Genomic DNA, 17407 nt, shown 5'->3' with positions numbered 1-17407 from the left:
GAAGTCATGAAGTAATGAGGCGGTTTGAAACAGCGACAGGGATTGTGTTTTATTAAAGGTTTTATTAAAGGTTTTATTAAAGGTGTTATCAATGGTTTTATTAAAGGTTCTATTAAAGGTTTTATCAATGGTTTTATTAAAGGTTTTATTAAAGGTGTTATCAATGGTTTTATTAAAGGTTCTATTAAAGGTTTTATCAATGGTTTTATTAAAGGTTTTATTAAAGGTGTTATCAATGGTTTTATTAAAGGTTCTATTAAAGGTGTTATCAATGGTTTTATTAAAGGTTCTATTAAAGGTCAGCTACTGTCCACATCTGGGGAAAGATCATCTGCAGCATGTCTCTGTGTCCGCTGTAGGTCTGTGTCTGTTTAGAGGCAACATGACGGGAATAGAACCGTTCTGCGAGGAACACGGTGGCGTTTGTGTTTCCTCACGAGGACACGAGCAGCTCCACGAGGCTCAAAGAGCTGGAATCAGCTGCTCGTCCATCATTGTTACAGGTTTCACTTCCATTCCTGCTCGTCTGAGGTCGGGCTGCGTTTGACGCGCTCACATGATGGATGGCCAGTAGATTCTGACCCTGATAGCAGGTTGCCAGCAATAAAATCATTTTTTGTGTGTTTTTCCTCTCAGATATCTGCGTTTAGCCTCCAGCAGTACTAACTGCTTCAGCAGCTGTTGTAAAGCAGCGAGTTCATACATTTACAGTCACAAGATATCAAGTGAAGGCAGAAGGTGGAGTGATGAAGCCGAGGAGGATTCCTCCCTCAACGTGATGAACGTTCATGGAAAATTCTGCCATCGATAAGCTGTCGAGCCCACAGTTTTACTCACAACTATAATTCATTTTTCTTTGCTTAATGTCAAAGAATAAATGAACATAGTTTTATCTCTCGCTGCTGAAGCCATTAAATAAAAGCTATGAGAGATGTGCAGTGATGAATACATGTAGCTCGCCGCACTGAGACAAAGCTGCAGAGTGTGACGCACAATCTGTGCCGCGTTGTTGTTGTTGTCGTCGTGATGAATGCAGTGACAACAGAACATTGAGGAATCCTTCTTGTACATTCAAAATGAAAGCGAGCGTTTTCCTCGGCGTGTCGGTCAGCGGCGCCGTAGAACCGTAGACCTTCCTCTGCGCCGCCGCCGCCAGAATAATTTAACGTCTTATTTCACACGTGGACGTGAGGGAGAGGAAACATTTCAAGTGTCTGAATGTTTGAGAGGAAGAGACCGATATGAAGTAGATATCAACGCGTGGGAGAGCTCCTGAGACGCATCGCCACGCTGCACGCCGATACACTGAAGATAGAAAAGTCATCATGTCTTGAGGCGTGTGTGTGCAAGTGTGTGTGTGTGTAGGCAATGAACTGGAAAGACACAGAAGGAAACAGACGTACACTGAATGCCTATCTTCATAATGCATGTGTGCATGTGTGCATGTGTGCGTGTGTGTGTGTGTGTGTGTGTGTGTACTCGCCTATGAAGCCAGACGAGGGCGGGTTGGGCTGGATGTTCTCCTGCGTGTTGCCCTGGATCACGTCCCAGAGCCGCCACACGTAGCTCGGGTGCAGGATGTAGAAGGGCTGGTCCGGGTGGAGCTTGCGGTGCTCTATGTACGGACCGAACAGGTTGTAGTCCGGCCCGGCGTACCACTGGAGGAGGAACACAGGGACGATCTCATCAGAGCGGTCGGCATGAAGCCGAAAGGTTTTGCAGTAAAACACGGCCATTACGCGCTGCACAGTGCACGTTGACCTCAGCAGATTGTTCCTTTATCCGGATGAAAAGAGCGCGTTGGCGTCAGTGACCCACATCATGGAGTCTAAAGCGCATCGCCCTCTTTCCAAGTTCTCCTCCTTTTGCCGTCACCGGCTCTGTGCAGCTTCAGTCTGCTGCTGAGCTGCAGAGCCGCTGATGAACAGGTGCAGAGTTTTGCTTTTTGTTTGACTCTTTCGTGGTAATCCATCCTAAAGCAGCTCCACAGAGGCTTCAAAACAAAAGCTGCTTCCAGCGTCGTGTTGTGCTCCTGAGAAATGTGAGTGGATGAGACAGACTGCACACAGCGACCCGACTCCTGCAGGGAACTAAAGGTTAAAGCCCGAAAACTCATCACTGTTCATTTACAGGGACAAGCGGGTCTATTTTTAGCTGGTGGAAAAAACTTAACGGCCAGAAAATATGACGGATAAGAACAGACAAGGAAGTTAATATTATTCCAAGATAATACAATCAATGGAAATTATTCAGAGCAAAGGCCTCAAGCAGAATGCTAATCACTGCTTTCCTTCAGGTGATTCACCTGAACCAGAAGTCTTGGATCTGATCGCGGCTGCAGATCTAACCCTGAATAACAATGCGGGAGGATAAGGGCTTTATTGCTTTATTGGAGTGTTTCTATTGATCAGTGTTTGGTGACAGAGATGAAGCAGAGCAGAGGACGCGCTCCTCCAGTCTGGCCACAAGATGAACTGGAAAAGAATCTGATTTAAGTTGCTCCTCTGCTGAGACTGGAGTGTTTGCATTTCAGCGTCTCCCTTCAGGGATGAAATATCTTGGCAGATCGACGCAGGAGGACGCACGACGTATAGATTCAAGTGGAACATGTTGAATTTATCTCTGTGGGGGAATGTTGGCGTCTTCAAAGATGAACTTTAGCTCCATGATACTTCCTTTCCTGTGTCTCCAGCAGTAGAGGGAGGTGGTCAGGGATTACATGAGGAATGGGAAAACACAGAGTCTGAATAAGCCGTTCATCACTAGAAGGAGAGGAGGCTTTGCATCGCCAAATATAGAATTATACAGCAATGCTTTTGAAATGGTTATGCTATGCAAACACAGGTCAGGGAGCGCACATCTGGGCTGGATCGCGTTGGGCGAGGAGGGGGGGGGGCGTCCAGCTCCCTTTTAGACGCAAGATGATCAAACATCCCAGAAGGGAGATCAAGACTTCTCTTCAGCACTTCATAAATCCTTTGGCCGTCTCAAAAAGCAACGTTACTCATCTATGTGGGAAAGTCCTGCGATACAATGAGGAAGAAAGCTGCTGCAGGCCTGAAGCACCAAGATGGAGTCTTCACCGCTGAAGTGGTGAAGGATGATGTCATCGAATGAAACAACAACCAGCGAGCCGAGTGCAGCTCATGTCACAACACAGGAGGACGACGCTGCTTTCATCATCAAAGTTATGACGGTTGTTCACATTGTGACATTAACACGTCAACACAACACATCAACACAACACATCTTAACACGTCAACACAACTTCTGTTGAAACTTTCCTGATTATTAAACAATAAACGACCACAGAGATCACAGAACTGGTTGTAAGGTGTGTGTGTGTGTGTGTGTGTGTGTGTGTGTGTGTGTGTGTGTCTGTGTGTACCTTGTGTAGGTCCACGGTGTAGGGTGCAGGGTCCCAGGCCACCAGAGTCACGTTCTTGTAGATGGAGCTGGTGTTGAATCGATGTTTAGGATTCGCCAAAATCTGTAAAAGCAGAAGTTCATGATGTTTCTGAGTCGTGTTGACGTCTGAAACGCGGAGCAGCTGCAGGACCAACGTGTTCCCTCTGCTGCTTCGTAAGCTTTTATACTTTAAGGACAAATATATGAATATTGTGTCTTTAAAAACCTGAACCTCCTCCAATAAAAAATAATATATTCCAACTATGAAGGTGCAAATAAGCATTATTGACTGATGATCATATCTATTCTCAAGCGGTGGCTGAACTGAAATAAATCAAATGCGTTGAAGCCTGAAATGCAGAGACGAAATCAATAAATCAACGTCGAGCGAGCGTCAGGACGTCGGTGGAGTCATAAATCATTCATATCTTCTACATGTGTTCTACATGCGTGTCATCGAGTGACACGGACATCAATAATTCATCGTCGTCGTGGTGACGGACGCTCACCTGCGAGTTGATGATGCGGATGGTGGTTTTGTTCCCCACGTCTCGCTCGTAGCCCTCCGTGGGCGCCGCGTTGAACCGCAGCACTGCATCATGGGTATCTGGAGGAAAAGGCACGCACACGTCACGCGACGCAGGAGGCGAGCCGACCCGGCGGGATGTCGAGCATCTGTATATTTATAGAGGAATACATTAAAAATAAAGCTGATTTTCCCCCCACAGAAACTCCTCTGGACCGGCTCCTTATGAAACGTGTTTGACGGTTTTATTGTTTTGAGTTCTGATCGATGCAGACGGGACCAACCAGAGGAACAACATGCCGACACGTCAGCTTACAACTTTCATAAGAAAATGAACTACACATGTTTCACGTCAGCTTGTCAAGTTGCTGCCGTCTTTAAATTTGAGGGAACTTTTAAGAAAAAGAACTTTGAGGCAGTTTGCTCATGAAAGACTTCCCATCGTTCTCACTTCCACGTGTCCCTCTAGTCGCATCCACGTTGCTCATCAGTGTGTGTGGCAGAAGTCACAGTGGCAACTCGCTGGTTGCAGCAATGCAACCGTTGATCTGACCGGCAGCGAGCAGAACGACCAAAGCGCCCTCTAGTGGTCGCTCCTGGAACCGGTTCACACCGACGTCCGCGTGTCGGTCTGTTTGTGCGCGTGTGACGTCACTGTTCACGCGCCAACACGCCATCCCGCCTGATGGATGGCGGGGTCATAATTAGAAACCCGCCGCGTGCGTCCGTCCATCCGTCAGCAGCACGCAGCGGCTCGTTGATCCGACAGGAAGAAACCATCCATAACACAACGACACAAACACACAACGACACAAACACTCAACACAACGACACAAACACACAACGCGCTCACGAGCGCCACGTCCAGTCTGCCCTCTTCCTCCACCACGTGACCACGTGACCACGTGACCACGTGACCACGTGACCATCACAGATGCTTCTGGGTTCAATCGCCTGAAGCTAATTGCACTTTCATAAGGAAGCATCATCAATATTCATGCAGAAAAATTAGACTTGAATATTTAGTGAAAGAAAAAAAACGGATCAAATTATTGTTTTGTATAAATGCATATCTGATCATTTCCATTTATTGTGGTTATTTTCATATTCCAATACATTTGCACATGTATTATAAGTTATTTATTCTTGCAAATATGTATTTAAATGTTTTCATCACTTGTAATTAACATTTCTAGTTTGTATTGTTTAAGTTTATTTTGTTCTGATTCACTGAGTATCAACACGTTTTTACACTGTTTGCATTTTATCAATATTATTCATTTAAATGCAGGTAAGTTAAATATTAACTTGATGGTAGATGTTGTTTTATGTGCTAAATATTAAATGTGCCTCACGTACGCAGCTGGTATCCATAGTGTGGTTATTACTACATGCAGATTATAAACACGTGGTTCTTATGAAGGACGATATTCTGTGTTATCCTACCGATGAAGTACTCGACAGGAGGAAGTACTACAGGAGGAAGTACTACAGGATGAAGTACTACAGGAGGAAGTACTACAGGAGGAAGTACTCCAGGAGGAAGTACTCCAGGATGAAGTACTCGACAGGACGAAGTACTCGACAGGACGAAGTACTCGACAGGACGAAGTACTCGACAGGACGAAGTACAGGATGAAGTACTCTACAGGAGGAAGTACAGGATGAAGTACTCTACAGGAGGAAGTACTCGACAGGAGGAAGTACAGGAGGAAGTACTCCAGGATGAAGTACAGGATGAAGTACTCCAGGATGAAGTACTCCAGGATGAAGTACTCCAGGATGAAGTACTCCAGGATGAAGTACTCTACAGGATGAAGTAGTACAGGATGAAGTAGTACAGGATGAAGTACTCTACAGGATGAAGTACTCTACAGGATGAAGTACTCTACAGGATGAAGTACTCTACAGGATGAAATACTCCAGGATGAAGTACTCCAGGATGAAGTACTCCAGGGTGAAGTACTCCAGGGTGAAGTACTCCAGGGTGAAGTACTCCAGGATGAAGTACTACAGATGAAGTAGTGGATGAAGTACTCCAGGATGAAGTACTCCAGGATGAAGTACTCCAGGATGAAGTACAGGATGCAGTACAGGATGAATTACAGGATGAAGTACAGGATGAATTACAGGATGAAGTACAGGATGCAGTACAGGATGCAGTACAGGATGAAGTACAGGATGCAGTACTACAGATGCAGTACTGAGCTGCTGGCCCCGGTGAGTCCTGCTGGTGAGGAACCAGCAGCATGACCAGTGAACAGGATTCATGTGTTCATGTCTCATGAGGTGAGTCAATAAAATAATATTTTTACTTCACGGATGAGAAAATCATCAGATATCAAAAGTGAAGGATGACCAGCGTGTTGCAGAGGAAGTGACTCGCAGGAACAACCTCCACAACGTCAACGTGTCCACGTGTTTGACGACGGATCAGGATCAATATTCACCCGGCTCCTTTTCCCATCGATCGTCTTTCCAACGTCTCACCGCCAGAAAAACACTTCATGCTCATTTATTTAGTTCTACAATGGGGTTTTTTTTTTAAAGAAAAGAGGTTTCATTGTGATTTATTTCCAAAAAAACAACTTTTTGAATTATTTTTCCAGCGTTCAACGGCTGCAGATCTTTATGTCTTCATAACAACGAGCAGGCTGATTGCTGCTGACTGCAGACACGAGGGAACAACGCGTCTGTCTTCATCGCTGACGAGGATGTGCTGTTGTTGGTGAAATGCAGTGATGAAACTAGATGATGACATCATCATTCATCTGCGTCATCTTTGAGTCATTTAAAGTTTGCATGTGTCTGTAACATTAAACTTGAACACACAGCCGCTGTGTCGTGTTTTGTTCCTCTTGCCACATGAGGAAAGACTCACGGTGCTCTCATGGACGCCGTGGTGTCTCTCTGGGGCTCGATGACAACTTTACTTCATATAACTTCATATAACTTCATATAGCTTCATATAACTTCATATAGCTTCATATAACTTCATCAATCTGCGTCTATAGCTGCACTTCAGTCGTTTTATGTCTAAAAGTGTGGATGCAAACGTTCACGTTAGCAACAGAAGCTGCAGCTGAAGTTCAGTCTCTTCACGCTGAAGCATTTGTTTCTCATCCGTGAGCCAATCACGTCTCACACGCACTCGCTCGTTATTCACAGCTGTCAATCACACGAGTGGTTTAATCTTCGTCTCCTGCGTCCGATGAGCTCAACTAAACACAAATACACAGTTAGCCTCTCGCGCCGCTGCCTCTTTTAAAACAGCCTCTTCTTTACGTTCAGTCATGTCTGTTACGCACGCGTCCGCCTGCCAGCTGATGGATCAGTCTTCACAGATCCATCATCATCATCATCATCATCATCATCATCATCATCACCTCCGGGTCTGGACTCCACAGGGACTCATCTCGGTGCTGGTGGGGTCAGACGGCCCTGCGTTACAAACCTCCCTGCAGAGTTCCAGCGCCAAAGACTCTTCATCATCATCATCATCATCATCACCACCATTTATCATCTGTTAATAATAAACAATTATCTTTTCTTCAGCAGACTTCTTCTCCTGAGAGGCGGACGACCTCTGCAGCAGCTGCTGGATGTGTTGCAGCGCATCTCCTGGATATTTGAACCAAAACCATTAGGATTCATTATTCTGCGATCAATCACGAGTCCTCTCTGCTGATTATGTTGAATTACAGTCGGAGACAAACTCACCGCTGACTTTTAAGAGGGTTATTAAATGTCCTTGTCGCAATAACATGACAAAGCTGTTAACCCTTCATGTGGACGAAGGTTACCCATCTGTCTTTATTCTTTTACTCATTAATACCAAAAACTATGATTTCAAAAAATCACCAGTGAGTTTAGTCAAAACTTTCTCTCAAAAAACAATAATTTAATTAAATAATGCTGTAACGCGTTTCTTATTTTCTCCAACTCGTGTGTTCTGGGGATGAAGTTCATGCTGTTCACCACATGATGGCAGCCACGCATCACACACACACACACACACACACACACACACACACACACACACACACCTCTAAAATAAACTAAACCAGCGCCTAAATGTCGTCTGACTGCAAATGGCAGAAAACGATGATCGCCACGTTCATCTTTTGGCTCTTTGTCACAGCTCACGGCTGCAGGACGCAGGATGCAGGATGCAGGATGCAGGACGCAGGACGCAGGACGCAGGACGCGGGACGCGGGACGCAGGTTTGGACGGCGTGCCGCCTCTTGGAGAGCACGGAGAGAAGAGCAGGCAGAGCGGGATCGATGCCGTTTGATTTCCTGACAACTGATGCAACAAAGTCGATCTTTTCCAACACTGTTCAATAATTAATCAGCTCCAGATCATTTATCTCACTCGTGGAGTCATTTAGTCGCCCGACAAGCAGCATCTCTTCTCTTAAGAGCCGAGCGCCCCGATGATGACACGCTGAACCAACACCTGACATGAGGATGAATGTGTTCGCCCCGCGAGGACAAACAGACATGAATCACACAGCTCTGTGGTGACTTTCCCACATTCTCACTCTGACTCCTCAGATCGATATTACAAGACACGCACGTTGAAAAGAGAGAAAGCAATGATGCAGGTGTGCTGCAGAGAAGACATTCACTGCCTTCGCTTCTGAGCGTGTGCATGTGGGTCACATTGTTGGACACAAACCAACGACCGACACGGAGGGATGATGATGCATCAGCAGAGATTACAAAGCACCTGCAGAGCGGACGACCACGGCCTCCTGCCCAAAGCCGGAGCCCGCCTCCTTCTCTCTGCTGCTAAAAATAAGGAACAACTCAGTCAAATGTTCTTCTTCCTCCAGCAGGAAAACAAACCTGAAATGTATGAAAACACACCTCCATATTCATCAATAACACCAACACTTGAGGGTGCTTGGATGCCTGTTGGAGTCCGTGTAGCATCACTTCTGATAACAGAACATGTTTCATTCAGCGAGTGAAGGCAACGGCGCTCAAAGACGCTGACGCAGCTCCTCAGGTGAGTCCTGCTGTGACCACGAGGTCAAGAGGAGGTCTGCATCACTCGCCTGCTGCGTCCTGTTTCCAGTGATCTGCTTCTCTTTCTGGGGCGACGCTATCTGGGCCAGCGAGAGTCTATAGAAGGCTCTCAGTGCACAGACGCACCATGTAAATATAGAAATATAAAAAGGCAGAAAGCCCAAAGCTCATGATATTAAAGCTCAGAGCAGATGTCGTCACAGGGAAATGCAGAGAAGCTGTACGTTATGAGAAGGAGCGGACTGGTGAGCAGAGGGGGCTCTGCTGTCTCCGAGTGAGCCATCTGTCACCGAGTTCACACTCTCCCCACTTACCAAAGAGCTGGCAGAGCCTCTCAACCAACAGCACACACACACACGCACACACACACACACACACACACACTACCACATATACCCTACTAGGCACACACTCAAGCCTGTACATGATCAGCTTGACAAGTTAATCAGCAAATGCCATGTAAAAAGATTTTTTGCAGGATTGCAGGTGCAGGTTGAGCTTAAAAATCCTGCATTTTACTCATCGTGTGTGTGTGTGTGTGTGTGTGTGTGTGTGTGTGTGTATGTGTGTGTGTGTGTGTATGTGTGTATATGTGTATAAACATACATACATACACGATGACTAAAATGCAGAATTTTTAAGGTCAACCTGCACCTAAAATCATAAAAATACTATATATATATTAATGTTTGTTGCAGTGACTATACCGTCCTCGAGTGATATTAGTAAAGTTAACATGCAAAGTTAGTGCAAACTCAAACCAGACGTGGTCTCAGTGTCCTGATGTTTCCATCTCTGAACCTCAGAGCTTCTTTCATGTGCATCGTGTATGTAATGATTCATTCCTTTCACCTTTGGATTTTTATTGATTCACTAGCTTTTCCGTCTCAGTGAGCGTTACAAACTCTTCATTGTTTTTGGTTTCTGGCATTTCCCCTCATGTGGAACACTTGAGGATGAAAATGCTCATGAAAGCGAGCGGCTGGAAGAGTGTTAACTAGAATATCTGTTCCTCTCACAAACGTAAAGGAAAAGGCGTCTTTCTGCTGCATCGTGACCCTGCAGCTCCTCTCGCATCATCCAGCGTGTCATAACTCAGCTTTTATTTAGCCAACAGCATGATATCACCTGATTTAATAGTTGTGACATTTACTGGTGCAAAATCATTTTTCTTTTTACATAATTGCTTTCACAAAGTGTTTTTTTGTGTGTCAAAAATAAAAACCCTCATGTTCCCTCATTTAACAGAACTTCTTGTCTCCTTGTGGCCTACACTCCTAACCTTTCCTCTCCACTCACCGATCTCTTGTCCCAGGCCCGAGCGCAGGATGGCCCCAGCCGAGGTGACCACGGCGCAGCTCCTGAAGCCGCTCTGGTCGCGCCGCCCGGCCGGCCGCTCCAGGGGCCGGGGCGGCACCAGGCGCGCCCAGCCCAGCGAGGAGAAGGGCTGCTCCGACCCGTCCACCGTCCTGAGCCGGGCCTGGGCTTTCATCTGGCACAGCAGCTCCTTGGCGCTCTGGGCGGCCCGGCGATGCCCCGCGTAGGCGACGCGGTGCTTGTTGGCGGTGACGTAGTCCTTCATGGCGCGCTGCAGCCGCGGGCTCAGCATGCCGGCGGACACGCGGCCGCGCCACAGCCGCTGCACCACGGAGGCCGACTTGGAGAAGTAATATTCCTCCAGGTCGGCCGAGTCGCCGCCGGGCCTCCTGACCGCCGCCGTCCTCATTCTGTTCCCCACTTCCTCCTCCTCCTCCTCTTCCTCATTGTCCCTGTCGTCGTCCTCTTCCTCACCGCCGTGGTAGCGCGTGGCGCTGACGTGGTTCTGGTACTCCATGTGGGACGTTCTCTCACGGCTCTGCACCGAGGGGTCCGAGTGAGAGCCCACATTCTCTGTGCCGAAGGAGGACCAGGCGGCGAGGCTCTGCGGGTCCAGGTAGTCCTGGTGGCCGGCCTCTCGGCTCCCGTAGAGGACGTAGGGGGCGCTGTTGGGGCTGCGGCTCGCGTCCAGGCTGAGCTCCGGGGCCGTGGGGCTGGCGGAGGGGTCCGGCTCGTCTCCGGGGTCGGCCGTGGTGAAGGTGGAGGCCGGCTCGGGTCGGGAACCCGGGTTGGCCTGCTGCTGCTGGTGGGAGGCCTGGATGGAGGCGAGGCGGCGGGTGTCCGGGTGCTGGGAGAGCAGCGAGCCCACGGACGTCAGCGGCTCGGTCACACGGGCGTCCAGGAAGTAAGAGAGGAGGCCGAGGAAGAGGAGGACCCAGGCCAGCATCCCCACCAGCACCAGCCTGCGCCACTGCCTCATGCTGGACTTCATCACTCACATGCACGCCGGTTCAGCTGACCCACCAACAACAACAACGACAACAACAACAACGGCGCCCCGCGGCCGGACGCAGGTCAGCTGGAGGACCTGAAACACAAGAACGCTCAGAATGAAAGAGCTCAGAGCCGATCATGTGGACCAGGAGAGCAGACGCTCGAGACTCTCACCTGGACTGATGCTTCTACTTCTTCATGACCGCACGCCTGCAGGATGTGACCCTGAGGAGAGCAGAGGGCAGCGTTAGTGAGGCACACACACACACACACACACACACACACACACGAGGCTGTGTGAGCATGAAGAACAACAAACACACCTTGTGAGTCCAGAACGTTCCACTGCCAACACCAAGGAGACATTGTGTGAGTTACAGCTTCAATTAAATATTATAACAAGAAATAATCAGGAAACAGAGTGTATGATCACCCAAAATATGAATCCTCTTTGTCATCCAAAATGATAAATGGACAGATTTACTCAAAGGTTTCCCCCAAAGAACTGGTTTAGTGTGAATCTTAATGTAACTGGATGCTGTTTGCTGAAATGTTACCAAACTATGACCATAAAACTAACATCAGCTCTATTGTGTAAATAATTAAAACTACCACACCTTTGTTTTCCTTCACTACCACAAAGTATAACATCACTGTTAACACAATGACCTCACGGTGTGTGTACGGAGGCCTTCGGTGTGTTGTTGTCCTGAGGATGAACAGCTTCACTGTGAGCAAGTTTCTCTGCAACTAACTGCTTATTTTACCATGAAACTACAAAAGATGCTCTCAGTTCCAACAGAAGAAAATCATCCTTTTAAAACATGTGAATGGTCTAATTAAAATATTATACATCAGCTGTATTATAATTAGGTTTTTGGGGGGGTTCCATTAGCTATCATCATCATCATCATCATCATCATCATCCACTAAAATGCACTTTGATTTTTGACATTCCTCTACAGCTTCCTGTCTCTGGAGCTGCTGCGTCCTGCAGAGCGCTGCACAAGAAAAGTCATGTAATGTCCCCCCTGCATATGTTCCCAGACATCACACACACACACACACACACACACACACACACACACACACACACACACACAGGAGGCCAAAGCTCAGGCCTGACCCTGCTGGAGCCGGAGGGCCACAGCAGGGATCCACTGGGCCAGAGGGGCCAAAGACAGTGTGGGAGAAAGAAAATAACGGCAAAGACGCTAATGCAATTACTCGACAAACGCACATCTGCACAAACAAACACACACACACACATCTGAATACTTTGGGAAAACTTGCAGCACGTTGCCGCCTGAGGCCTGAAAGCGGCTGACAGGCGGCAGGCAGACAGTAATCTCCTCTGTGGCGGTTTCAACATGTCTACCTGGCCGGGGTCAAAGGTTACGCAGCGGAAAATATTCCATTTAACACCTGGAACTAACAACGGCAAGTCCAACGCACACAGATAACCCAGGAGATAAGAAGCAGGAACGTCTCACAGCTGCCCAGTGACAACGCTGTACAAACACATGGAATTACATGCACCAACGCTCAGAGGCCCACTGCGTGTGCGTGTGTGTGTGTGTGTGTGTGTGTGTGTGTGTGTGTGTGTGTGTGTGTGTGTGTGTGTGTGTGTGTGTGTGTGTGTGCTAGTTTGCCTCACCTGGCAGCAATCAGGACGGGTGCTTCAGAAACAACATAAATGGGAGGCACAGATGGAGAGGCGGGGGTGGAGGACGGAGCCAGGCTCGTGAGGCCGTCACAAAGAAACGGTACAAAACGGGAAACATGGAAACGAGCCACTGGCAGCAAAGGACGACTAAATGATGTTTAGCGAGACGGAGAAGAACAAAGGAGCCCGATGGAGCATTAAGCATCGATCTGGTGGAGAGAAAACAAGATCCAATGTAGAACTACGAGAGAGAGAGAGACAGAAAGAGAGAGAGAGCTTTTGTGCCTGAAGAGATCTGTCGAGTGTTCGCGTCTCGTTTCCCCTCAGGAGGATAATTGTGTGGCGGCATGAGGAGATGTTGAACAGAGGAAACGTGCTCTGCAGGGTCAGATCACCTCTTCATAGGATATACATCATCAGGATATCACATCACTGAGGAAAGAAGAAAATCCTCACATTTTAAAAGCTGCAGCGACACAATGTTCAGCTTCGTTTAGTCGCTCTTATTACTGCCTGAACATTTTGAGTTGCAGAGGCGTATTGCGTCCATCGCTGTTAGTCAATGAATTGATTTATTGGTTTGGAGAATCACACTAGTGTCAGAAAACAGTTAAAAATGACAATTAGCATTTTCTAACGATTCTCAATTTACTGGAGTTTTCCTGTCGTCAGTTTTTGATCATATGAGACAAAAAAAAAGCTTCACGGCTCCGAACGTTTCGCTTGGAAAAGAGTCTGAACATTTTTGGAAAACACACACTGGAAACACACACACACACACACACACACACACACACACACACACACACACACACACACACACACACACACACAGGAAAACCTTCCTGCCGGCGTTCATCCACACGAGCGGCTGGTTAGCTTAGCTTAGCATGAGATGAACCAGAGGGCTCCGCTCGCCTGCTGTAGAAAGTTCTCCAATCAACACGTTGCGTCTCAGCGAGTGTGAAGCCAACATGTTGAGGGTTTACGGGGTGATGTTGCCTGGCAACCCGACAGAGAAGATCAAACACGACGCTCTGCATGAAGATACTGAGGAACATCTCCACCAGCGGAGGCCGCACGCGCAGCACGTTGTCAATAAGACGCCGTCGCTACAGACGGATCAGCTGACTTCACACGAGCTGGACGACTTCGTCAAACTCTCCGTGTGCTGCAGGCCGCTACATGTAAGAGCTATAGTGCTATATGCAAAAGCAGTTTTTCAGAAAGTCTTGACCTGGTTCTCTTTGCTTACCAACACCAGGTCTCTTCTGCTTTAGCACATTTTTGACAGAAGGACGTCGAGGTCGTGACCTTGACAAAAGGCCACATGAGATGTACAGAAGACACAAAGGAAACGCTGTCGGTCGGTTCACAGGAACGAGTTCTCACGACGAGCGGGTCTGATTAATGTAATAAATAAATAATCTGAGGGGTTTAACGCGCCTGAGAGGAAACAGTGAAGGCAGCGGATGACTTGAGGGATTCTCTGCAGGGGAACACGTTGCCCTCTGCTGCTGCACGGAAGAGGACGTCTGAACATGCTCTCAAATGAAACACTGACCAAAGGACTTGTTCCTCATCAAATATTAAACCCACAAGAGTGGAGTTCACCATGAAAACAAATAAAAGCGTTTTACTTTAATATTAGATTCACCTCGCAGCAGTTGAAGCAGCTACAGACTCACAACACGGTGAGGTGAAAGAACGACAACAGGACGAGCGACACAAAGCTTTGACAGACAGACTTTCTGAATTCACTTATCCTTAATTTCCAGGAAAGACTCATGAGATAAATGCAAAGTAGTGCAGTTTTTGCATGAATGCATCACATGATGGAGACACAGCGTGCAGCGTAAGATGGAGGTGCTGCAGGAACGGGGTTTTTATGAATTTGAGTGTCGTGTTTGTCGGCGACCACGACCAATTTGCACGCCACGCCGTGTTCATAGAGCAGTCGGCTGCTTCGCTCTCACTTTAAAACACATGTCTGTGCAGCCGGAGACGACGCCGCAGCTCAGCAGGGAGCCATCAATCACATCAATGCACACACACCTTCCTCACACACACACACACACACACACGCACGCTTTCCTCACACACACACACACACACACGCCTTCCTCACACACACACGCCTTCCACACACACACACGCCTTCCACACACACGCCTTCCACACACACACACACACACACACACACACACACCTTCCTGATGGGTTACTTTGTAAACAGTTTACCTCACGCTTGCAAATAATTAACAAGTATTGAGTTTCAAAGCATTTTTTTAGATAGCTTTTTGAGCTAGGTGGCTAACACACGATATTGTGTACCGTGAGTGTGCTTCTGTTTCACTGCGATACAGGATGAGGCCGTCAGAACTTTTCACACCACGTTGAACTGATTTGGTTTGTTTATCCTGAACTGCACAAAGTGCTTCATCAGCCTGAACTCTGAGAGATAAGAGATGACGATGAAGACGATGTGTAGGTCTGTAAATCCACAGCTTGAGTTTGCGGCCCGCTTGAGGAACACGACCCACTTTAAATGAGTAAATTCAAAGTTTGACTTTGCTGAGTTTGAATACATTTTCAAACAGGCTGCATTGTTTGCAGAGGAAACCGTGAATTATTCTCACGGCACGAGGGCAAGGTGTCAATCTGTGAAGCAGCTCATCAGCGTTTCATCTGCTCCGTGAGGCCGAGATCTCACCGGCGAAGACGATCTGATCCACACGAGCCTCAGAGCTCCACGAGCCTCAGAGCTCCACGAGCCTCAGAGCTCCACCAGCCTCAGAGCTCCACCAGCCTCAGAGCTCCACGAGCCTCAGAGCTCCACCAGCCTCAGAGCTCCACCAGCCTCAGAGCTCCACCAGCCTCAGAGCTCCACGAGCCTCAGAGCTCCACCAGCCTCAGAGCTCCACCAGCCTCAGAGCTCCACCAGCCTCAGAGCTCCACCAGCCTCAGAGCTCCACCAGCCTCAGAGCTCCACGAGTCTCAGAGCTCCACGAGCCTCAGAGCTCCACGAGCCTGAGAGCTCCACCAGCCTCAGAGCTCCACCAGCCTCAGAGCTCCACCAGCCTCAGAGCTCCACCAGCCTCAGAGCTCCACGCTGCGTGAGATCAAATTAATTGCAATTTAATCCCAGTAAGAATGTCTTCACAAATGGAATTCCAGTTACAAAACGGTCATTAACGCAGAAGCTCTCCTAGTACAGGAATCCACACACACACACACACACACACACACACACACACACACACAGACACACACACGGGTTTTTGTGTATTAGAAGGACAGTTTTCCCAAACAAGTTTATTGCATCGTTAGAGGGACACACACCCCTTTCCACTTGTTTCACAAAGATGTGTTTAATATCAAAAAATCTATTTTGAGCAATACAACAACAATCTCACTTCAAACCTTGAAAACACACAACACAACTCAAAATACAACAACCTGACACAATGCATCGTTAAGGGCACAGTAGATAATTAGCAGCATAAGCCCCGCCCATGACACAAAGGTGAATTGTCAGGACTTATAGGATTAGAGAAGACAGTCACTATACACACACACACACACGTCACAAAGGTGCATTAAATGGTCAAAGATGATTAAATGGGACATGGCTACACACAAACACAAGGGGTTGTGTATTAAAAGAACACAGCTGACAAAGGAGGACAGTGGATTGACTGACAGTATATAGAGTATTAGTAGCCATAGTATTGTGCTTTTCATATAGGTATTGCCCGTTTTAAGTTTGCAACCAATTTGTTGTTTCATTCAAATGTACAACCACTATTTAACACCCTGCACTCAGGGGTTTCCAGTTCTACTCCTATTTGCCCCTTTGATCACTTGTTTATGTACATACAAGCAGACTAATGAGTGATTAAACTTTAAAGTCCATTCTTACAGTCCACATGCAGTTCTGCTCATTGCAATAATGTACATTATAGGCAGACCATTTGCAAAAACTGATGTGTCACTGATATAAAAAAAGGCTATTTTTGTTAAAAGACTACTTAAATATATCCAGAATTACATTGAAAAAGATGATACATAAACACAAAACAGTGCACAATTCTCGAATAAGGAGCTAAGTTTAATCATCATTCTTTTACAACATAACATTTCTTGATAACAAATGTCCCAATAATAAAAAATAAAAAAAATCAGCATGTCTTGATATGTATATTTATATTCAGCATGATAAACGGACCCAAAAGGATGAATTTCACCTTACACAATGGTTTATTAACTCATGATTTATGAACCTCTTTTGGAGACCAGTGCCGTTTGTGTGTCCTCCTTGGATCTATTTCACCAGCATTTTCAAGAAACACTACAAAAGAGGAAAAGAAAGATTACAATTTGAAACTAAACTCTACACTTCATTTTCTTTCGATCTGTTATGGCAATTACTAAATCTGCACCTCAAAGAAAACAGCCTAGGG

At 47.0% G+C, this 17407-nt stretch overlaps 1 protein-coding gene across 4 annotated transcripts in view; it reads right to left on the bottom strand.

Moving 5' to 3' along the window:
* The window catches only part of st6gal2a (ST6 beta-galactosamide alpha-2,6-sialyltranferase 2a), a 37743-nt gene that overhangs the window by 8317 nt on the left and 12019 nt on the right, over window positions 1-17407 (bottom strand). For 3 of the 4 annotated variants that reach the window (XM_068572056.1, XM_068572055.1, XM_068572054.1), the window contains 5 exons: window positions 11453-11503; window positions 10268-11372; window positions 3918-4015; window positions 3389-3490; window positions 1484-1658 (listed from right to left, as the gene is read on the bottom strand). In XM_068572056.1, the coding sequence (XP_068428157.1) occupies window positions 1484-1658; window positions 3389-3490; window positions 3918-4015; window positions 10268-11276 (1384 nt within the window). In that variant the 5' untranslated portion in view covers window positions 11277-11372; window positions 11453-11503. Of the gene's footprint in view, window positions 1-1483; window positions 1659-3388; window positions 3491-3917; window positions 4016-10267; window positions 11373-11452; window positions 11504-12935; window positions 12967-17407 lie in introns of those variants that run through there. The other variant, XM_068572057.1, reaches the window with a different exon arrangement.

The sequence above is a fragment of the Clinocottus analis genome, unplaced genomic scaffold (genome assembly GCF_023055335.1).
Source record: "Clinocottus analis isolate CAN_PGR_092001 unplaced genomic scaffold, fCliAna1.0.p SCAF_12, whole genome shotgun sequence".
NCBI classification, from domain to species: Eukaryota; Metazoa; Chordata; class Actinopteri; order Perciformes; family Cottidae; genus Clinocottus; species Clinocottus analis.
The sequence above is the reverse complement of the archived record's forward strand: the minus strand, read 5'-3'. Positions and strand labels throughout refer to the sequence as shown.